General features: G+C 29.7%; 3 protein-coding genes across 3 annotated transcripts in view; 1 reads left to right on the top strand and 2 right to left on the bottom strand.

The window, feature by feature from the left end:
- LOC135955193 (uncharacterized) overlaps positions 1-3,343 on the bottom strand; it is a 66,114-nt gene extending 62,771 nt beyond the window's left edge. The window contains exon 1 of the mRNA XM_065505517.1: positions 2,648-3,343. Coding sequence (XP_065361589.1) covers positions 2,648-3,196 — 549 coding nt within the window. The 5' untranslated portion in view covers positions 3,197-3,343. The remainder of the gene's footprint in view (positions 1-2,647) is intronic.
- Positions 3,344-4,267: 924 nt separating this feature from the next.
- Positions 4,268-22,127, top strand: Tbc1d8-9 (TBC1 domain family member 8/9). Its single transcript, XM_065502760.1, has 11 exons — positions 4,268-4,760; positions 7,279-7,445; positions 8,614-8,872; positions 8,973-9,234; positions 9,301-9,472; positions 9,547-9,823; positions 17,926-18,517; positions 18,591-19,376; positions 19,447-20,320; positions 20,870-20,961; positions 21,236-22,127. The coding sequence occupies exons 1-11, from the start codon at positions 4,717-4,719 to the stop codon at positions 21,563-21,565; spliced, it is 3,855 nt and encodes a 1,284-aa protein (XP_065358832.1). The 5' UTR covers positions 4,268-4,716; the 3' UTR covers positions 21,566-22,127.
- A 423-nt stretch (positions 22,128-22,550) lies between these two features.
- On the bottom strand, positions 22,551-24,333 carry LOC135953095 (uncharacterized). The gene is made up of 2 exons (XM_065502765.1): positions 23,934-24,333; positions 22,551-23,874 (listed from the first exon to the last, which is right to left on the bottom strand). Exons 1-2 carry the CDS (start codon positions 24,090-24,092, stop codon positions 23,359-23,361), a joined length of 675 nt encoding a protein of 224 aa, XP_065358837.1. The 5' UTR covers positions 24,093-24,333; the 3' UTR covers positions 22,551-23,358.
- Positions 24,334-24,685: the final 352 nt, after the last annotated feature.

Raw genomic sequence — 24,685 nt, 5'->3', positions numbered from 1 at the left:
AAAAACATCTTTTGAGTCACAAGCAGATTTTTTGTTTAAATATTTGTCTTAAAACCGAAAACCGACAATTATTCATCGATTTTCAGTTTTTTCTTTTAGAACTTATTTCAGCAGATAAATTCAAAATTTTGATTTCAAAAACAATGGATGGTAAAATCAGACGTAACAGTAGATAAAGGTATTTTAAATCCTGATGATTAATTCCCCAAGATAGTCTAGCATTTAATTAACTCTGAAAATATTTTCCTTTTTTTGAAACAAGTAATAGTATATGAGAGAGACATAGATATTTAGAGAGGTACAAGAAAAAATATTCATAATAATTAATGCTCTTAATTTATCTCAAATAAAATCGATGTACAAGTTATGTTAATCCATACATATTTGAAAACCTTTCAATAAAAAATATTACCAATTAATTTACGAGTTATCAACATACGAGGAATGTAGTTATATGATTTTTATATATTTCAAATGTTTCTTGTGCGGGACATTATCATAATATTTAATACCTATCCCAAACCCGATCGCTTTTTACTCTTAATACCGAAACTGCGACTTTTTAAATTGTTCAGTGTTTTTTTTTTTTAATCTAATTTAGTTTGTTTATGAAACACAGTTTCACAGTCGCAGTTTCGGTATTAAAAGTCAAGCTCAATAAATTAAAATTAAAAATTTAAAAATAAAAAATAACAAAAAATAAAAAATTACTTTAAATATTATACTCAATCCACATCCTAAGAACTAAATATAAATCGGAAAAATTATAGCTTTCTATTGGTATTCATTTGGTGTGCCGTAAGTCTATAAAAAGTTAATGATCACAGCTAATATGTACTTGAAAAAGTGTCAGCTTCGGAAACATCTTAAATGTAAATATATGAAAAAACATTCTAAAGAATGTCTATTAAACGTGAACTCAATTAGTTGATTAGCGTTACATCTGAAACAATTAGTTTTTTTCTGTCGTTTTTCATACATGAAATTTGACTTTTGTTTAGTCAAAAATGAAAGAACTCCAATTCTTAATTAACATTCTTCAATATTTCATAGCAAAACTATAAAATGTTTTCGTATAATTTTCAATCATAAAATAGGTTTTTGGTACAATTACTACAAAAAAAGTACAGTTACATGAAAAACCTTCATATTCGTATAAAGAATAACAGTTGAAAACAAATATTTATCGAAAAAAGAAAATTATTAAATTACAAAATTACAAAATATTCTTTTAAAATTTGCATTAAAACATACAGGTAATCCTCAAAGGCATTAAAACTTTTTGATCTAACTGAAAGTCATAGAATAAACGCATAGAACGGAAGGAGAGAGTAAAATATTACTCTCTTTTCATACAAAAACAAAATACATGCAATCAGTGTTGCCATATATTTTTTGAAAAAAACCCAGTTCGTATATATGCACACCGTTACAAAAGTATACATACGATCGATTTTGGGCTTTTTATTAAACATCTATATATTTAAAAATACAAGGCCTGACTCATTCATTCACTCACTCACTCATTCACTGACTCATCAGTGAGTGGGTGAGTGAATGAATGAGCCAGACCTTGTATTTTTATACCCTTCACCTTCGTGAGAAGGGTATATATAAGTTTGTCAAAACGTATGTTTTTGGATGTGCATGCTTTGCGTATTTTGTTTTTTTTGTGTGTTGTTTCTTTTGGCGTTGTTGTTGTTTTTTATACAACTAACGGCCATTTTCACAATGTACGATTATTTCATTTTAACCGGAAAATTAACTAACTGTCGGTTTGTTTAACGGGGACCATTTAACCAACGGTTACCGATTTACGTTTCACCATCATTTGATTACTTAACCAAAGCATTCAGTAGATAGTATGGCAATAATGCATACATTTGTTTACGAAAAATAGTGTAATGAAAGATTGAAATATAAAAAATTGTCTAAAAGACGGCATAAAAAATAATAGTTTGTGTTTTCTTAGTGGTATAATAAAAAAAACGTATAAAACTCAAAAATATTAAGGTACCTAACTGTAAAATTTACAGAACAAACTGAACAACAATTACTGAAAACCAACAAGCAAAAGTGCACATTTGTTGTTTGGTTTGTAAGTGCAATATCCGGGTGGTATATGGATCACCCCGTGCAAAACTTACTTTTCTTCGCTTTACACTTTTAAAAATTCTAAATATTACAAAAATATAAATGTTTTTCCATGTTCTTTTATTATATTTCTTACAATTAAGATGCTAACCGGCGAAATTTGTTCGGTTATATTTAACAGCAACTTTGTTGTTAAATAGTGTCAATTAAGAATTAATCGTACATTGTGAAATTCAAATTAGCCTAACTTGCGGTTAAAGTTCACGTTAACTTTTAATCGTACATTGTGAGAATGACCGTAAATAGATAAATACACATAGATCGGAAATTCTCCTGTCAAAGACCTGAGAATGTATTAGTAAAAGATCTATGTGAAAACAAAAACCACACTCGTGTGTTTTTCGAGTTTCCGCTCAATTAAATTCGGAGTATTTTGGATGGTGTATCATACAAATCGGATAGCAAGTAGATCTGGTTGTTCCTATTATGAATAGGGCTGGTAGTTTTCCATGTTATCTATTTGATTTGTTTAATTTATAACACCAAAACTTACCAATTTTTTTTGTGGCACATAAATATATTCACGGCTACACTCCGGGCTAGCTAGCTCGGGTATAATGCCTTCGCCTCCTTCAGAGTCATCCATTTCTTCATCTTCGTTCTGTTCCTCCGGATCTATTAGTCGAATTAAACTTTTATGATGGGAATATAAATTGCCCACGTCGCTAGCACGTTCGTTCATTTCGAGTTTTACCTTAAGACAATTTTCACACATTACAGCGTGCTGTCTTAATTGTTCGGATGTTCTCTGCGGTACTACACACGTCGTGAAGTGATCTTCGTATTTGCATTGCTTACAGAATGGTCTTAAGAAAATATTTTGTTTAGTTTTTTGATGAAGTTTACGAATTTCATCTTGTAGCGTTAAAACTTTAGCTATAGTCGAGTTCTGTGGAACATCACAATCACGCTGATAAACACATTTGCCGGTATGCCATTCCGGTTCTGGCGAACTTAGTGATTCTCCCATATATGTTCGTATCTCATAGGGATTTTTTGAAGGGGTTTGATTTGACGTAAGTAGTACAAATTTTTTATTCATTTTGTATTTTTTTATTTTACTAAAACTTTTAAATTTTGTATAAAATGTTTGGTATTTGAAATATAACAGTACTTTTATAATTTTTTTAATGAATAAATGTAATGCAAATTTTATATTTTTTTAATATCTTTTCCTTAAAGTTTTTCATTTAGTTTGATTAATGTAAAATAAATTTATAATAAATTCAAAGAGAGAATGATTTCAGACAAAAATGTCATCTAAGTAAAATTAAAAAACAATTACGCTTAAAAAATATTATTTATCATTGTTTACACAATTTTACAAGTTTCAACTTATGACAATGACAATATTATAAACATTTCCATGTAAAAGTTGTAAAATTTTCGGTTCTGTTATAATTTTATCACTGTAATTAAGTTCAAAATATTGGATAATAAAAAAATAAGATCTATCCAAATCAATTCAGTATGTTAAGGCCAGGGCTAATTTACATACATAGGTACAATGCCTCTAATGTCATGCTTAACGAATAAGTTTTTGATTATTATTGAATAAGTTTTTGATTATTATTAATTGAAGAACATAAAATCAAAATTGAAATTTTTAAACCTTATTTTTGCAATAAACAGAAATATTTTTGAGACTACAAGTAGGTCTGTCTCACAATAATTCATGATTATTGAAATTTGAAAAAATTCGAATAATAAAAAAAGTAAGTAAATGCATATTTTTTTGCAAGTCAAACATCAGATACATTTTATTTGTTATACTTACCCCATATGCATAAACAATTGGTATAATTGTTATACAAGGCTAATAAAACAATTTAATTTGAATTCTAGCAATTTAGTAAAATTTGGCAACTCAGTGCCGATTTATTATCCACAAATCATCCACACATGTTGACAATCCTCATCAGCTGTTTTCATTTGTTTCAGTCATCTCTTTTGCTCCCACTCAGCTAAAAGCCGAACAAAAAGAGATAAAACATAAACAAAAAACTGTAAATAAAACAAAGAATAGCGAAAAAGAAAGAAAATGCATAAATAAAGTTAAAGAATTTTATGACTGTTGTTTTTGTGTGCTATTCTTTTCATTAATTTCGATTTACACATATTTTCTGTGACATTTACTTGAAAGCGGTGGAGTTGAAAGTAGAGAGAAAGTATTTTTACATTATAAATACGCAATAAAAATTAAAACTAAACGATAAACAAAAGTTCAAATCTTGTAAAATTAAAGTATTATACAATAAATATGAAAAAACATGTAATATTTACAAAACAAAAAAATGCCAATAGAAAAGTGATTATTGTGATTTTTAAATAACAATCATACGGCTGTTGTATTTTTCTTTTTCCATTGCTATCGTCAAAAAAAAGAATCGAAACTTGAGTGCATAATAATAGAGTTAAAACTGTCACAAAGATAGCAGAAAATAAATAAAAGTCAATTGTTAATAATTGAAGATAATTAAACGTTTATGGGAAACTTTTCTTTGTGTTAAGTTTTTGCCAACTTTTTGTATAACTTGATAGAAGAAGAAACATATAAGCAAAATGTGGATAGAACCTAAAGAAATTCTTTTACCATCGGCATTTTGGTAAGTTATTGTCGTTTACAATTGGCTAATATCTTTATATTTTTCCAATAAGATCATTGGCAAGTTTTTCTAGTCAGAAGCATTGAATTTTTGGGTGTTTTTATTTTATAAGTAGAGTTACCAAGTAATTTTCAATGTTAATTTCATATGGGACTAAAATATACTATAGAAATATAAAGAAAAATATTATTTATTTGTACGAGTCTTCCAATTTCATTAGTATATGTATGTAGGGTTGATGTAGCAGCAGTAATTGCTGAGTTAACAGCCCGTAGCGGAGTGAACTCGGGTCATTTCGGTGCGTAGATCCGGCTGTCATGGGAATGATGTATGTAGGGTTCTATAAGTCGATTGTTCAAACAGTTGAATTTATGCTATAAAAATCGAAATCGACTTTTTAGTTGGAAAAAAGTCGAACAATCGATTCATCGTACATATCGAATTGAAAAATATTTAATTTTTCAAGTTTAAAACATAATTCTATTTGCATTCAAGTCAAATTCCAACAAAATGTTCAAGTGCTTGATTTTTTTTTGGGATTTTGTGCTTATTGGGTTTGTTTGATAATAAACATGTCAAATCAGTAATGTTAATTTTTTTACTATATTATAAATTAAAATCGAACTATTAGAAACAAAAGTGATAATACTTTTTAATACATTTTAATATTGATACATTTCATTTTATTGCCAAACAAAAAATTAAAGGTATGGTAAAAATGTAAAAAAATATTCGAGATATCGAATAAAGACGAACATAATTGGTGGATTCAAACGGTCGTATTGTCATAATGTCCTAAAATATTTTTTTAGTTTAAACAAATTCTTGTTGTGCTGCAAACAAAAAAAGTGTTATTTTATGACAAACCAATAAACATAGTTCAAAAAGTCTTATTAGTTTATAACTTTTTTGTTTGAAACCCAACATAATTTGTTTAAACCATGGCAGAACAAGCAAGGTACAATTATTAGAAAGTATGTTCTCAATTATACATTCCCTATAACTTCAAACAAAAGAAAATGAAAAAATATCAAAAGAAAATGTCTAAAAAAAATAATTGAATTTAAATTTTTGTTACGAAAAAATTCAATTTCAACCATAAATTCATTAATAATTGAAGAAAAACTATATTTTATTAAATAAATGTGTACTAATTTCAATTAAAACGTTAAAAATGTATAAAATATCGCGGTAACAAATTGGAAAAGGTAAGTAATTAAACACATAGTTTGACGTTTTAGGGTTGAATAATGAAAACTCTCTCTAATAATTGTACCTGGTAACTGATTGTACCATGTTTTAAACTAAAAAAATATTTTAGGACATTATGACAATACGACGTAATAGGAGACCGTTTGAATCCCCCAAATATGTACGTATATTAGGGTTAAACCAAACAAAATTTTGTGGATGTGTTCCCAATTAAAAAAAGTGGGATCCATTCTGAGATACCGTTTCCCAAATTGGCTGTCCTAAGTTCATTATTTGGTGAGCTGGATCAAAGGATAAAAAGGACCTTTTTAAGGTTTTTAAGATTTGTTGCATATTATTCGCAAAAGACACATATGATATATTTTTAGCATCTTTGAAATGAACTCATTTATCGCATAAAATAAACAACAGCATTGAAAATCTTAAATGAATGACATCTTTTGCGTGAAATATTTGTTGATATATAACTGCGCTTATTTGGATGGGTAAAACCGTAATAAAAAAGATTTCGAAAAGTTTAAATAAAATTCGAACAAAAAAATTTTTGCAAAAAAAAACTACAAACATTTTATTTTTGTCGAAAGATAAAAAAAATTCTTAAAAACTTTAATTTTTTTCTTTGATCCAGATCAACAAATACTGATGCCACGACAAAAATTTTTAGTAATTTTTCCTTTGGTATTAATTTAAACTTTTATGGTCTTTAAAAAATAAACTTTAATAAATAATAATATTATTTGCATTATAAATTAATCTGACATTCCGCATGCTTTATGCGTGAACAATCCTGTCAAAGCTATATTCATAAATGACAACTTGATTATTCATGAGAATGTATGTGTTGTTTAATTTTCTGTGTATTCTATGGATCTATCTATTAATTTTTAAAAACGGGAAAGCGCAGGATTCTACGTTATTATATCAAATCGATTTAATGAGATCAGTAAAATTAAATAGTTTAATAGAAAGACCACGTCAGTTGTTTTTTTTTATTTATTTAATTATTTCAAAACCCAAAGGGCCTAATTGGCAGTTTTACTTAGCATTTTTTTTGTTCTTCTTAAAAATTACATTGGAAACGGATATGCAGTAAAAAGTAGTCAAGAAATTGACAACATGCTTACAATGACACAATAACGTTAAATTCATAGGCTTTTCACCAGAACCTGAAGCACTGGTTGGCTAGTTGTGTACCTATATTTAATCAACATTAAGAACTTATAACCGCTGAAACTAGTGCCCTTTAATTTCTTATGTAATTAATTAATTCTTATTACAAATTATTTTATTTACATTATCTATACAGGGTGGTGGAAAAACGTTCGAATTATTTTGTTTTGCACAAACGCCGAGGTCATGGCGAATCACGAGGTTTTGGTTCATTATTGGTGGGGACATTTGACAGTGTATTTGATACGAAACCAGCCCCTTATCGAATATTACATCAAACTCCTAATTCAGAAGTATCCTACGGTAAGTAGCCTTTTGGAAATAAGCATAAAATTATAAAAACTATACACATTTGTTTGCTTAACCATCAGCCTTAAATGTGGCTTGTTTGAGTAAAAAAAGGACGAATTTATAATATTAACAAAATGATAGTTATTGATAAAATAAATTTTTCACTTAATTTAGCAATGAATCACTATTTTGTCTTTTATATTACATATAACACTTGGTTTAATATATGTACATAAGTTGTGTGAAAAAAGTAATGCAAACTAAAAAAATTAATTGGTACATACATACATGTATTTCATTCTCCCTTTCAAATGTTTCAATTTGATAAGATTCATGAATTCATTGAATTTTTTTTATAATTTATGACGTTTGTTATAAAACTATTAGTTTTGTAAAAAATTTAAACAAAGAATATTCTACACTTTTCTTCTTATTAAAAGAACAGCTTTGCAATAATTAATGAGCAAGTGTTTCAAAACAGTCTTGTTTCTATAGAAAACCTACATATGTAAAAATATACGTTTGCATTTTTTTGTTATCAGGGTTTCATTATCATTTTAGGCTTAGAAAATAATAAAAAGAACTATTCTTATCTCAAAATCTTTTAGTAATGCCCTCGTATTTTTTATATTTAAAAATTTTCATATATGTCTGTATGTACATAAATTTAATTATAAAAAAAAATTGTACAACATACAATTTGTATGCATATACACACAGCCTCAAAAATGAGTAAACACCACAAATTAATTGATTTTTTTTAAGATAATAAAAATCCTAAAATCTATCCATTGATTAAAATTTAAAACTTTCGATATGTTGGATGGAGATTGGGTTAATAACAGATACGGTTCTGAAAAAAAAAATATTTAAGTCGGACTATAATGATTTTCATGATTATTTTAAAATCATTTCTCCGCACAATAAATGACATACAACTTATTCCTTCTTGAATAAATAAATATAAATTACGAATATCCTAGTTTCTATCATAGATAAATACAAATAGAGCGGAAACTAGAAAAGAACTCTATGGTTTGAATAATATGAAAGGAATTCAATATAATTTTATTTTTAAAAATAATTAATTCTTTGCAAATATTTGGAGTAAAAATATTCTCAATGTACAGCTTTGCTATGAACTTTAAAACAATATACATATACATGTTTAATTTAACAGAAATTGCTATTGGAATAACGGAAGCAGAAATATACAAAGATTGGGAGTGGCTATCCCAAAATCTATTTAGAGTATTAAAAGAAATGGAAAGTGAAGATGAAATTACAAATTTTACAATCTGTAAAATCAAATCTTTGTATACACAAAATAATCAAGATGAATCTGGAGATTCGGCTGATTTTAAAGTGATGCAATCGAAATTTCGACAATACTTCAATATGCCCGAAGAAGAGCAATTAGTAAATTACTATTCATGCACGTAAGTTGTTTAATTTAAGATTACAGTAAATAAGTGTTTTATGTTATTTTGTAATCTATGTATGCATGTATGTATGTACGTACATATAAACATATTACAGATATATTAAAAATAAAATACCACGACAAGGACATCTCTATATATCACTTAATCATGTTAGTTTTTATTCGTACATGCTGGGTCAGGAGACCAAGAGAAGTATACGTTTCACAGAACTCGAAGAGCTATCTAAACATGCAAATATTATCTATTTGAAAACCAATAATAAAATGCAATATAATTTTACAATATTATTTGATTATGTAGAGGCCTATGAATTAATAGAACAACTAAATAAAATGGCTATACAAAGAATAATACAGGTATACAATATAAAATAACCATTCGTCTCACACCCTATAAAATTAATTGGTATATATATTTTTAAGGATCCCGATAGTCCCATCATAGATCACGATTCATCGTTATTGTTGCGGTTTGGTCGTAAAACCTCTAAGAAACCGGGTTTGTGCCGTGATTTGACAGCCCGTCAGAAATCAGAAGAATATCGTGTGTATTTCCGTTTACCACAATCCGAAATTATAGATGGCACTATTAAGGGTGAGTTTAACAAATGACTACTACTTTTAAATTTGAAAACAATTAAATGTTTGTATTTACCTCAAACGTTCTAGCTAATTTATGGACACCGTATTCAAAACGTTATATCGGAGGAAATATTTATTTATCTACAAATTTCTTTTGTTTCACTAGTGAAATCAAAGATTTCGTTAGCGTGGTCATTCCTCTAAAAGTTATTAAAAGTGTAGAGAAAAAGGACGATGGCAATCATCGTTACGAAAATCAAATTGTTATTATAACTTCAGAAAATGTACCATTTGTATTTGCTCAAATAGTCGATCGTGATATTTTAATAACAAAAATTACTGATTTACTATCAAAATTTCATGTGTAAGTATAAGTTTCTAGAGATTAAAAATCAATATTTATTACCCCCATTAACACGAAGTCTGGTTAGGTGCTAACTAAAAGTTATACAGTCGTTTAAAATTATTTTTGTATGAAAACTGTCAGTATAACTATTAGTTAAAACGTATTAATGGGGGTAAATCAATTTACAGTATCATGTCAAATTAAATTGTTTAAATTTGTTTGTAAAGGATTTCAAAAACTATATAAATTTAATACTTTTTAAACATTTCAATGAAATGTTATACTTTCAAATCATTGTCTTTTCGACTGGAAACCTTTACCGGTCTAGAAATAAGATGTCTTGAATACTGAAAAAAAGCTATCTTGGACTTGATATTTTTTTTTATTTTTAAATTCTTGGTGTTGAATATATCAAAAACTGTATATCACAAAAACTGACTATTTTAAAATTCTTAAAAAAATATCTGAGAACGATTGATAGATAGGTAGGTAGATACTCATATGAAAAATTTAACGAGCACATAACGGCACACAGTGAGTTGCATCTCAAAATAAACTGAAGATGAAGTGGAGGTAATTGAGTGTGTTTAAATAATAAATGATATAAAGGTTGTCAAAGTTGAAAAAGTGGTATTAAAGAATTCACCGTTTTTAAATGGAATCGGATTTGGCTCTTTTTAACTTTTTTTTTAAATAAAATTAAATCCTTTTTACAGTCTGTACAAAATTTTTTATCTTCATACTACATTTTGGTTCATAACTTATAAACTCAAAGAGCGTCAACCTCATAACTCTTTAGGTGTACAGAAGAGAGTTTTTTGATTAATTATATACAGTGGGGAGCTCAAATGAGTACATGTTTCTATTTTGTGCACTTCTTATGGAATAAAAATAAAACTAATAAAGCAAATCCAAAAATGTTTTCTGTCATTTATTTTATGTTTAATATGTAACAAAATTAATTACAATTCAAAACTAAAAACATCCAGTTCTAAATAAAAAAACAGACAAAACTAAAATAACTCGCATGTACTCAATTTTGCACCCCACAATAACTTTAGGGAAGAATTGCATTTTTTAAAAAAAATTTCAAAATCCTATATTACGTAAATAAAATTTTACATGCATTGGCATATTTTCTATAAATTTTTCATCAACTTTTTTTGGATTACTCTCTCTCTCGTGCTCAATCCGCTGTTAAAGCTCGTACAAATTGGTAGGAGTTAATCGGTATTGTTTCAACCGCCTATTCACGATTCACTAAAAATTCTCAATAGAATTGAACTCAAGACATTGAGCTGATAACTGCATTAATAAGAAATTTTTCTAGGAACACCATTCTTTACGATTTTTGACGTGTGCATTGGGTCACCATCCTATTGAAAAATTACTTCTTCTGCAGGATAAGCGTTATAATCTACAAAGTCAAAAGATGAATGTGAAAAACACAAAGATGATTACGTGTTGAGGTCAGTATATCGAACTGGACACTATTTCGGTAGAAATTTTGCTCACTAAACCATTTTTCAAAGTTTTTGATGAGTGCTTTAATTCGCCATTCTGCTGTAAAATAACTTCTTCGGCATGATTGGCGCTCTTATCTACAAAATCGGAATGGCAAGTCTATAAATTCGGTATGATTAGTCTTCAATATACGCAGATAGTCTTCTTAACTCATTATTTCGCCGATTTTTTCAAAATTGGTGATACAGTAAGGAAACAGTAAAACACGGTAATGATATGGGGTTGCTTTATATGGTGCCACCTTGGACCAATGCAAAGAATCAATGAAATAATGGGTAAAGAAAACCATCTGCGTATTTTGCAGACTCACCATACCGATTTTTTAGTCTCATCATCACGTTTTTGTATATAAAAGAGAAAATCCTGCAGAAGAAGTAATTTTTCAATAGGATGGTGACCCAATGCACACGTCAAAAATCGTAAAGAATGGTGTTCCTAGAAAAATTTCTTATTAATGCAGTTATCAGCTCAATGTCCTGAGTTCAATCCTATTGAGAATTTTTGGTGAATCGAGAATTGGCGGTTGAAACAATACCGATTAACTCCTACCAATTTGTACGAGCTTTAACAGCGGATTAAGCACGAGAGAGAGAGTATTCCAAAAAAAGTTAATGAAAAATTGATAGAAAATATGCCAATGCATGTAAAATTTTATTTACGTAATAAAGGATTTTGAACATTTTTTTAAAAAATGCAATTCTTCCCTAAAGTTATTGTGGGGTGCAAAATTGAGTACATGCGAGTTATTTTAGTTTTGTCTGTTTTTTTTATTTAGAACTGGATGTTTTTTGTTTTGAATTGTAATTAATTTTGTTACATATTAAACATAAAATAAATGACAGAAAACATTTTTGGATTTGCTTTATTAGTTTTATTTTTATTCCATAAGAAGTGCACAAAATAGAAACATGTACTCATTTGAGCTCCCCACTGTATATACATATATATATATCGCTCATTTGCTGCAACAACGTCATAACTCAAAATTCGGGTGTTTTGAACTGAGTAATACAAAATATGCGCCGTTCTTTAGTCTTTCATATATGTAGTTTTATCAGTTACTAGCTGAACCCGGTCCGAGTTGCTGGCCTTTAGAAAACATCTGTTTTATATTGCATCACGATCTCGATTTTAATATACAGTGTCGGAAAAAGTGGCATTTCGGCTGGTTCCAATGAATTCAAAAATTAAGTAGGACAATTGACGACTTGTTCTTCGTTCATTACTGTGTCAATCGATTTGTATTTTATTGTTTCGCCAGACACTTTCAATTGTATTTGGTCATCGAGCTTGTTAACATCATACTTTATTGATTAAAAGTAGATTTCATATGGAAATTTCTTATTCATGCACCTAATATGCAAGAGTAAACAAAATTGTTTATCACAGACCGAAAATCTGACATACACTGTTGCCCAAAAGGCTTTTCTGAAGATTCCGTGAAAATTTTATCAAAATCGGGTTGAGTTCATACGGAACATACATACACACATCCAGTTTTATAAAATATATGGAATTAGCGGTATAATGTAAAAATTGGATTTTTACACGCCCCCGCGCCCACAGACTGAATATTAAAAATCTGACTGTACAGTGTTATCCTCTGGGCTATTCTGAAGATTCCCTGAACATTTCATCAAAATCGGTCCAGCGGTTTTTTATATACATATATAGATGGCATTAGCGGTATAATGTAAAAAATTGATTTTGCCACACCCCTCCGCCCACACACCGAAAATCAAAAATCTGACTGCAGAGTGTTACCCGCTAGGATATTCTGAAGATTATATATATTGATGAAAAATGTTTGTATGAGAAAATTCGAAAATCTTCTTTAAGAAATCACCGAATGGACCTAATGTAGTATTTTAGGTGTCCAAAACCATATTCAGAAAATTTCCTTTCTAATGATACCAGTTTGGAGCTAATCGGTTGGATGGTCTCAGAGTCTATAACGGACATAGGTAGACACATTTTTTGTATTTTATATATATATGTAGATAGATAGATAGATAAAAAAGAGTCAAGTGTTTTTTCGTTGTAAACGTCAAAATCAAAATGCATATCCTCTCGTATATTTGACAAGTAAAAATTTGGGTTAAATACAGATTAGAAAGATATTAATATCTACTATTTAAATCAGGTTTGATTTTATGAAATCGCATGATTTGTTGAACATTTATTTAAGAAATAGTAAAATGTCATAAAACATTTAAAGCCGTTTTTCTCGAAACGACTTTTTTTGAATTATATTATATATATGGGGCATTTCACGTCAAGTGAACCAACTTTTGAAATCGATGTCTTCCGATCGCGATGAAATTTGCACCAATGTTAGTTCTATTGGTTCTCTGTAACCTGAATGAATTATTCGCAACATTTCAATCTGAATACGAGGATGTCAAAATTGGATTCACAAAATTTACACAACTGAGGCCAAAACATTGCGTTTTGGCAGGAAGCTGCGGAACTCACACAGTATGTGTTTGTATTTACCATGAAAATGTTAAATTGATGTTGAAGGAAATCAACTTAAATTACTTAAAAGATGATTCATCAGAAGATTTACACCATTACCGCGATTGCCTTAAATTGACTATGTGCCCTAATGCTACAACTTCTTGCCACTTAGGTGAATGTTCGAATTGCCCGGAAACCACATCCATCAAAGAAAATTTAATCAACTCTTTTGATCGAGAATGTATTGAGGAGTTAAAATTTGAATCTTGGCTTCAGACTGAAAGATGCACACTGAAAACCATAATTTTAAATGTGGATGATTTTGTGGAAGAACTGTGTAGAGGATTGCTAAATTTGAGAACCCATGACTTTTTAGTCAAAGAGCAGTGGTCATTCTTCAAGGACTTGAAAACACATTTGAAGTCTGGTGAATTCATTATTTCATTTGATTTCGCAGAGAACTATAAATATGTTCTTCAGGATTCCATACAAGCATTCCACTTCAATAACGACCAAGCAACTATATTCACAGTAGTTATTTACTACATGAAAGAAGAAAACCTGGAACACAAAAGTATGGCAATCATATCCGACGATTTAAAACATGACACCGTTGCAGTTTATGAGTACCAGAAGATAATACTAAATTATCTAAAATCAAAATTTACAGTAGAAAAGGTATACTACGTTTCGGACGGAGCTCGTCAACATTTTAAAAACAAAAGTAGCTTCGCAAATCTTACAGCTCATGAAAAAGATTTTGGAATGCCAGCTGAGTGGCATTTTCATCCTACTGCTCATGGTAAAGGAGCATGTGATGGTATTGGAGCAAACCTCAAAAGAAATGCAGCGAAGTATAGCCTCCAGTGCTCTCATCAAGATCGCATCTTAGATGCGACTGCTTTATTCCATTGGGCAAAGAATTATTGTAAAGAAACTAAAATAGTTTTTAGTAGCAAAGAGGATCATGAGGAAACATTGAAAACACTAAAGAGCAGATTCGATGCTGCGGTAACAATCGATGGCACTGCTCAATACCATGCTTTCATACCGCTTGTCGATGGAAGACTCAAATTAAAAAAGTTTTCTGCATCTACTCAATGCGATTTCTTTCCAAAGCCAAAAAAGAAGCCAGCAGCGAAATCAGTAGCTGAATCTAATAACGCCAAGAAAGGATTGACAAAAAAAAAGCAGCTAATAAAGATGACAAATAAGGAGGATAAAAGTATGGATATTTGAAAATTTAAAAACTTCATAAATTAAGTGTAAAAATAGTTATTATATAAATTGATCTATTGTGATTAAGATTAAATTTTACTAAATTATTCATCTTTTTATTATTATTATTATTATATATTAAATTAATTATTATTACAAATAAATAACAAAATTAAATTATTCAACATTTCCATAGAAAAAAAGTGATTTTTATTCCTGAGGTTAACATATTATGGGTATTACAGTATCGAGGCTATGAAATTTTAGTTGGGTATGTTACATACCATCGGAAAGGCTAATGTGTCTAGTTTCTCTGCGTAAGTTTAATTTTTAAGGTTTACACACAAATATGAAAAAAATTAAAATAGTGCAAATTTAAAAACCTTTGTCTTGAGTTACAAAACATTTATTTTGATAGATATCCCACTCGCATCCCACTAAGCGACCAAAAAGGTTTTAAAGGAAAAGACCTAAGCTTTCTTTTGAGAAAAAAAAATTAATAAAAAAAGAGTCCATTTTGGAAAAAAAAAAGTCAAAAAGGTTTTTGATTTTTCAAAAAAAAAGTAAAAAATTGTATGTCTTGAGTTACAAAACATTTTTTTTATAGATATCCCACTCGCATCCCACTAAGCGACAAAAAGGGTGTTAAAGGAAAACACATAAGCTTTCTTCTGAGCAAAAAAAAAAAATTAAAAAATGGGTCCATTTTTTTAAAAAAAGTCAACAAAGTTTTTGATTTTGCAAAAAAATTCAAAAATTTTAAATCTTGAGTTACAAAATATTTTTTTTGATAGATATCCCACTCGCATCCCACTAAGCGACCATATAGGTCGCTTAGGAAAAGACCTAAGCTTTCTTAAAAAAAATGGCCCATTTTGAAAAAAAAAAGTCAAAAATATTTTTGATTTAAAAAAAAAATCAAAAATATTTTATTAAATTTTTTTAATTTTTTTTTTTCGAAAGATTGCATAAATAGCTATCTAAACTATTTGGGACACATTTTGCTAAGAACAATAGGTAATAAGTTATATGGATAAAAAAAAAACACCTGTTTGGCCAAAATGTCAAATTTTTACCTCCTATAACTCAGAGAGTTCTTGACCTATCTTGTTGAAAAATGGTGTCCGAATTACTATCCAATAGAACTAACATTGGTGCAAATTTCATCGCGATCGGAAGACATCGATTTCAAAAGTTGGTTCACTTGACGTGAAATGCCCCATATATACAAGCTGAACCCGGTCCGCGTTGCTAGCCCGTACAATAATTCTGTTTTATATTACATCTCGATTTGAATATACAGTGTCGACCTGACATCGCACCCGAAACACCGAGGTGGTCATTTGACAAAGTTGTAGCAGATATCTATAAGTACAGTGGCATGATTGCCCTTAAAAAAAAGAAACGGATATATTTAAGGCAAATGGGACATTATATTTATGAATTCATCTTAAGGACAGGGGATATACGTTTTTTTTTTATTTACTCGGGAGCAAACCACATACAAAACATGAATTTTCCAAATGTAAGCCAGCAATAGTCAACGATTGGCCTTATGCATTGTCGTTGGAAATCTTTGTTATGCTTGAAATCATTACGTCTTCGCATTTTAATCTGCCACCGATGATTGTTGCCTCAATTAAATTTGGTGAACATTTTTTGATGGTCAATCGTGTTCCGTTGCATAATCTTGGCGCGTTTATGTTGCGGAGAAACATTATCTGTGATCCAACCTTCAATGTTTCAGTAGAATAATTGAGGCTTGTTCTTCGTTCATTACTGTGTCAATCGATTTGTATTTCATTGTGTCGCCAGTCAGTTTCAATTAATTCGCTCATTGAGCTTGTTGACATCATCATTTTTTGGTACCAAAATTGCACGTTCCCACAGCCAATCCGAATTTTTGTAGTTGGTTGTGAATACCTTGTCGACAACGGATTGAATATTCATTTGCATTTGGCAGAAGTTCGGCGGGAACGAAATCTGATTTGTCGACGTTGTTTACTATACTATATTAGTTGTACTTTGGTAAATTTTTTTATCATCGGTTGATAATATAAAAGCACTTTTATAGTACAATGTTAACAACGGCCTACTTGTTTTATCGAACGATATGAAAATTTGGTATGTACCGGACATGTTACACCAAATCATTCGCTTCAGAGTACACCACTGTGAATTACAATTTTTAGAATGATGTTAAGCAACGAAATTAAAACTAGCATTGTTTGATCGTTGGGAATGAAAAAAAAGCATTTATTTCTCGAATGAAAAAATAAAAATCATTTTTTGACAATTTTTTTTTTGGGATTTTTTTTACACTTTTTTTTTACCTTGAAATCATTAGCGATGTAGTGTAAAAATTTGATTTTTACCACGCCCCTGTGCCCACAGACCGAAAATCAAAAATCTGAAGATTCAATGAAAATTTGATAAAAATCGGTCCAGCCATATCTCCGGAACCACTATGCCGATTTCGTGCAAACTTTACATAAACCATCTACAGACCATCCCCAATGTACCTTGAAATCGGTCGATCTTCGCAGTTAGTGGTGACATCAAAATGTACATTTCTTTTTATATATAAGATGTATGATGTATGTATATTCAAGAAGCAAATTCTATATCAAAACTGAAGTTGTACATTGTGTAGTTTTACAGTTATATGCATTTATTTATCTAAATTTTTGTGAAATTATTACGTTTTTTTTTAATTTTCAAGATGTAACATTTTTACGCTGGTAGGGTCAATTCAAATCAATTCTCTAACTTTGGCACAATTAGTATTTAATAGTCGTATGTTATTTGTTATCGTTCAACTTTCTATAATAAAGTAGCTTATTTTAAATCTGTGGTTATATGGTATAACATGTTAAGAAGATAATGTTTTAAAGTGAAATTTCGTACATAATTTTTAGTCCCATCAGTCGTGAACGTCCAAAATATGATATATCATGGAGTAAACAATCAGCCTTGATCAATACGTTTAAAACAAAATTTACTCCGGAAATGCAACGTATACAAGATGAAAAACTATCTCGTTGGGAATCACATTTTCGTGATTATGGTCGCGGCGTATCGATGTTTCGTACTACAGCTGTAATAAATCTCATTGTCGAAGGTATTCCCGAAAAGTTGCGGCAAGAAATATGGATGATATTTTCAGGTGCTATACATGAAAAAGAAATGCATCCTGGTCTATATGAGGATTTAGTGGAAAAGGCCGCTTGTATCAAACATTCGTCAACGCACGATGAAATCGAACGAGATTTGCATCGATCGTTGCCGGAACATCCAGCTTTTCAAAATGATGACGGCTTGTTTGCTCTGAAGCGCGTATTACAGGCATATGCTTTAAGAAATCCGCAAGTTGGATACACACAGGCCATGAATATTGTAACTTCAGTATTTCTACTGTTTTGTGATGAGGAAAATGCCTTTTGGTTATTGGCTAGTTTGTGTGAAAGTCTTTTACCCGATTATTACAAAGATAAAGTCGTTGGAGCACAGGTATGTTCTGAAAAGTGCTTTACAGCTTGATCTAATTTATTTAGTTGTGTTTTTGTTTTTTGTTTTTGGTTAGATTGATCAGGGCGTTTTAAATGAATTAGTTAAACATTATCTGCCCGAACTGCACCATCATTTAGATGAATTGGGTACCATTAAAATGATATCACTGTCATGGTTCTTGACCATTTTCATCAGTGTTATATCGTACGAAAGTTCTTTGCAAATAATCGATTGTTTCTTTTATGATGGAGCTAAAATAATATTTGTTGTGGCTTTGCAAATTTTGGAATGGAACAAAGAGAAATTGTTACGTTGCAACGATGATGGCGAGGCCATGCTGGTACTTTCCAAATTCTTAGAAGGTATTTACAATCCCGACTACGATCTGCCAGTTGCAAATGACAAACGCAAACGCACACAGTCTGTGCAAACGTTAATCCACGAAGCCTACACAAAGTTCGGCGATATATCTTTGCAAAGAATAGAGGAGCTGCGTAATAAACATCGTCGATTAACCATGCGAAAATTTGATTTAGACAATGAGGAAACCATTGTGAAATTCCACTCGGACAATATGTATTTTAGCAATGAGGAGTTACGCTTGTTATTGGGAATTATTCGCGAGGAGAAGATGGCTTTTCGCAAAGCACATCTTCAGAAGTTGCAGGCCCACATTGGTGAATCTCCCATTTTAGTGCCATCACCTTCACCTACACACCCTCGATTCGGTTTTCCCGACAACAACTGTAGTCGTGCTGAGGCATATAGTATTGATTTTGATACATTCCGTGTATTATTTTATGAGCTGACACCATGGCGCACATGTGAAACGATTGATTTGTCTGAAAAGTTATTCCGGGTAGGTAATCAAAAGGAGAAATAGTAGAATCAAATGTTATTGACACTTAAATGTATCTTCTTATTTTCAGCTTACCGACAAAAAAAGTACTGGCATGTTAGATTTCTCGCAAATCCTGAATGCATTGGGTCTAGTATGTTCCAGTAAATATACAGAAAAACTTAAACTTTTGTATATTTTGCATTTACCACCTCTACTATCTAAAGTTGAAATCGAACAAGTAAGAAATCCAAAAAAGAAAACTAAAGATGATGCTGAAGAAGCCATCGAAGCTGAAGATTTCTTTGGTGATGATCCCTCAGAATCTATCGAGGCCTTACCATCACCTACCGACAATAATTTCGATGAAAATGATTATGCCTTAATAACGGCCACACAAAAGCTACATTCACTAGCAGGCATAACAAGCAATACTTTTATGGACATCTTAAGGACACCCAATTTATCTAGCGCCTCAAATGCTTCATCAATGGCTGTCAATGCTAGAACATCGACATTTTATGTGGATCTATCAGAAGACGAAAATAGCACACCTGGTGGTGGCGGTGCCACAGCCATAATGGCCGGTGTTGCTCGTTCTCAAAATGGTTCGTCGACCATAGCACAGTTGAAACAGCAAGGTCGTTTTGAATCCATAGATACCTTTTCCGATATATCCGATCTGGGTGCTGCTAAAGTTACACCACCACAATTAAATGTCGAAACTATATCAAACTTTTCACAAATCAGCGATCTAATAGTAAACACAAATGCCAAAAGAGATCGTACTGACTCGAATACCGATACGAAAAGTTTGGGCAGTTTACGTTATCTTCTGGATCAGCCAGATGATGCTAGTTCGCCTAATAAGAATATACCGAATATGAAGAAGACTAATTTCCAAATATTGTGGAGAAGTTTAGCAGAAATTCTGGGCAAAACTGATGCAGACATGAATCAAGCTTGTAAGTACATACTTTTAAACCCATTTTCACAATGGCAGCCGAATATTTTTAACCGTAGATATTGATTTTTATTTATAAATTTATCTGCTGGGTATTTTTTACACCGTAGATATCTATATGTTGTAATTTTGGTTCCTCAAAACTTCACTTTACATGTCATGTAAAAAAAAGACTTATTGTGTTCAGAATGTTAAAAAATACTGTTTTTCACAAAAAGAAAAGATGGTTTCCTTTTCAGGGATGGAACCGTAATAATAACTCGTCATATTAAGTAATTTTTCTGAATTATAAATTTTTAATAACTTTTTAGTATATAACTTGTTAAATAATGGCTTTATTAATTAATTTTTAATTCGATTTATTGTTGTTAAAAATATGTGAAATATAATTCGACCAGAATTTATTTCGTGTTATTTTCTAAGTTTTTAGTTTACGTCTTGACTTGAGGTTTCTATTTAAAATAACCCATTTTTGAATACAAGTCTATATTAAGCTATATTTTACCGATGCAAATGATCTATTTAAATACAATTATGTTTTTAATTTCAGATGAAAATCTTTTAGAGTTGGGCAAGGACAATATAAGAAAGGATTCCAGTTTGGAAAGTTTTACGCAACTGAATTTGGGTGGCAATGAAGAGGTAAATATATATTTATTCTAATTCATAAATCTTGAATACTTATTTATCTTCATCTCTAAGTATACATACGAGAATCATTTATATATGGTAACTAATTTAACTTCGTGTTCATAAACTAATATGAATTCAGCAATTGTATTCATATTTGCAAAATGTATATTGCTGTTAAATGTTCATCTGATAAATGTCATTAGTCTTCTTCATTTTCGGTCATCTTTTTCAGCCTCCAAAGGAGAAATGTTTTACAATAATAATATTATGTATTTCTTTACAGCCTGATTCGAATGGAAATCCTACTACCCCATGTGAACCACTAACAACTACAAAATTATTTGTGGATTTAGAAGAGGAATTGAGACAAGCACGTTATAATGGAGGTGGAGATGGGACTTTAACATCAAACAACCAGAAATCCAGTAAAAATACTAGTTGTAGCAATAGTTCACTAGACTTTGATGATTGGGAAATATCAATTAATCAATTTATTGCCACAGTTTTAGCAGTAACAACAATTGTTAAAGGGTTCTACAATCGTACACCCATCAAAGAGAATATTGAAAAGATGCAAAAGAACAGACGTAAATGTATATCATCGAATTATTAGCTATCGAACACACACACACACAATGTGTATTATATAAACCAATCAAATTGTTTTTTTGTTTCAAAACAATAAACAAATACAATTTAAATAAATAATAGAATTGCTCCTCCTTAGCAGGCTAAAATAAAACTATAAAAATACAAACAACAGCAACCATTTAATGCAAGTTTTTATATAGATTTTTTGATCATTTGATTTAAGATAAATAAATATTTTAGCTTTAAATTGTCTTTAATTCATTTTTTATCACCTTGTTTTTCGCCTCACCATTTATTAAAATTTAAAAATAAACTTTTTCATTTCTAAATTAAAAAAAATTGTACGTAATATATTTTTGATGCATCATTTATTATTGTAATGGAAATGTAAAATAATTATATGGAAATGTTTTTATTTAGCAATTGAAGCGAAATTAAGGAAAATGGTGTTTACTTTTTTAATATAAATGGTTACAATATACAATATTATATTTATTATAACGTAACAAAATTTAAACATAAATATACCTACTATTATTAATAATGCATCATACAATTAAATAAATGTTGAAATATATAAACAATTTTTGAATCTTTTAAATTGTAATAGACTCTTCAAATATTAGCTGTATGATAAGAAGAGTTTTATTCGTCGTTACGAATTGGTGGTAAAACACAACCTTAAGTAGTTTCATTTTTGGTATAACACCAAAGAATTTAAAACGCGTTTGTCATAGGAGGGAAGTGATCCAATATGTTATGAAAGATTGTATTTTTTGGTGCACTAGTGATATATTAGATCTAAATCTTTGGATATGTATTATAAATGATTACAGCTTTTTTAATGTATTCTAATATATTCACGAAAAGCGAAAGTAGCTTATTCACAAATATTCAAACTCCTTCCAACTGCAGAACATATTCAGTGAATCAAAAATATTTGATCAATTTCATAATAACATGACCAGAAGTCACCTAATTACGATCATAACAATAAACAATAAATATTTTTCATATTTGTTTTTAAAATTTTATATTTATTTTTAATTTTAACATTGTTGTTGCACTCATTAAAAGCAGTTTATTGCACAAATATGTCCAAACTAAATATTACACAAATAAACATCAATAGTTATTTTTTTTTCATATAATATATAGATAACAAATATATTTTAATATAGATACATCTATAAACATACATACAAACAAATACAATAATATTATTATGTAGATACACACATAGATTAGATTACAGACGCTTTAAAGTAATTTTACTGAGTAAATCAGTTCTTGGTTTAGTTGTTATACGGGGATCTTTTGCTTTATATATATATAATTATGTTATTAGTTAGGTTTCTACATAATCTCTATTTCAAATATGGGAATGCGTTAAGTTTTAGCATGAAACATGTAGATTATTTAAGGTACAAAACTGGTTGTATGTATATTGTTAGAAACAAGAAAAACAATATTGTAGCATATTGCATGTACTTTAGTGTAAGTCAGAGATTTTAAGGAATGTTTAATTGATAATAAAAATTAATAGAAACTATTAGAAAAGCGAATGAATGAATCGAGTATAAAATAAAGAAAATAAATAAAATAATCCAAATATAGATGATAATAAACTAAACGATTAAGCAGTGACTAATCATATAGGTACTACAGTGTCAATAACGGAAAACTTTAGCAAATGAAATTCTTTTGAATTCACATGTGTAGGTATTTATTACAATTCAACATATACGTTGAAGATATACTCATTCTTTAAAAGCTCTGCTATTAATACAAATAACCTTGTTTTTGTTGTTTCCTTTACATATCTGTGGGCAAAATATCAGGTATTAAATATTTGCACAAATCAATCTCATCATTTACAAATACAACTTTCTTTGCTGTATTATCATCAATTAATTGACGAATTAATGGCCAGATGGTAGAAAAGAGGCCCGGAGAGTTGACTATGAGACACACGCCCAAACGTTCCGGGTAATGCTTACTCAACAACCAAATCATATTCTTTACTAATTGCATGTCCAAGCAGGATGTATTAAATTCCGCCAAATCAAACACAATGCATAGATTATCGGTGACTTCTTCAAAACATTTCTTACAGGCCTCTTCCAAACATTTAACAATGAATTTCGTTAATTCATCTATATCACGGTCGCTGGAATTATGGTTTTTGGCCGGTATATAAATAACAGGCCGACCTATGCAATCACGATGTCTTAAAACTCGAGCTTTATTACTGTGTTTCTGTAAATCTGGCAGATTTTCCAAATTTTCAACTCCATATTGTTCGCGCCATCTGTTGGTTTTAAGTAGAGCCTGCCAAGGAAACGGAAGTTAAAGGAAATAATTAGACAAGGATATTAAAGAAAATTTACTTGAAATGCTTCATCAGTTGTTTTAAATGCTCTTAAATAGCGTTTTAATGAATATTCATTATGATATTGCTTTGGGTCGGCGTCTACTATTAACTTCATTCGTTCCTTTAGGTCTTTCAAATCATTTGGATTAACAGGTGTAGCCTCTTCCTGTGACATATTGATTGACTCGCTCGATTTGCCGATAAATGTATATTATTTTTAAGTATTTTAAAATTTTTACGTTCTCTTATCTATGGTTATCGCATCAAAGCAACAAAAAATCATATAATAAGATGTTTTGTTTAGTAATGAATGTTGAACTTCTTTTTCTATGGAACAATTATTAATAATTGATATTTTCGTTTTTTTTTTATTTTCGCCTTCGTTTTGTTTGACTTTTACCACTTTGTATTCTTTGTTATATACACAGATATTTTTAATTATAACAAAGTGATGCCAAGTCTTTAGTTTTCAACACATATTGACTCAAATACGGCAACATTAGATTCTTTTCCAACAAACAAAATATATTTATCAATATTTTTAATAATGCATTTGATTTTAATGATTATGCCATGTCAATTTTTATACATTATATAAAATTCATAAAACAATCGAATTGTTTACCAATAAAATTTTTCAGCTTAGCAAAAACTGTTTATCTCAAAAACTCATGCAACTAAATGCATTTACAACTCTGAATGTCCCAATTTTTCTAAAACTAAAAATATACTTTTTTTGCTCTAATTTATAGAAAGGAAAAAAACATG

This window comes from Calliphora vicina, chromosome 3 (assembly GCF_958450345.1).
Source record: "Calliphora vicina chromosome 3, idCalVici1.1, whole genome shotgun sequence".
NCBI classification, from domain to species: Eukaryota; Metazoa; Arthropoda; class Insecta; order Diptera; family Calliphoridae; genus Calliphora; species Calliphora vicina.
Note: the sequence above shows the minus strand (reverse complement) of the source record. Positions and strands in the feature narration are given on the sequence as shown.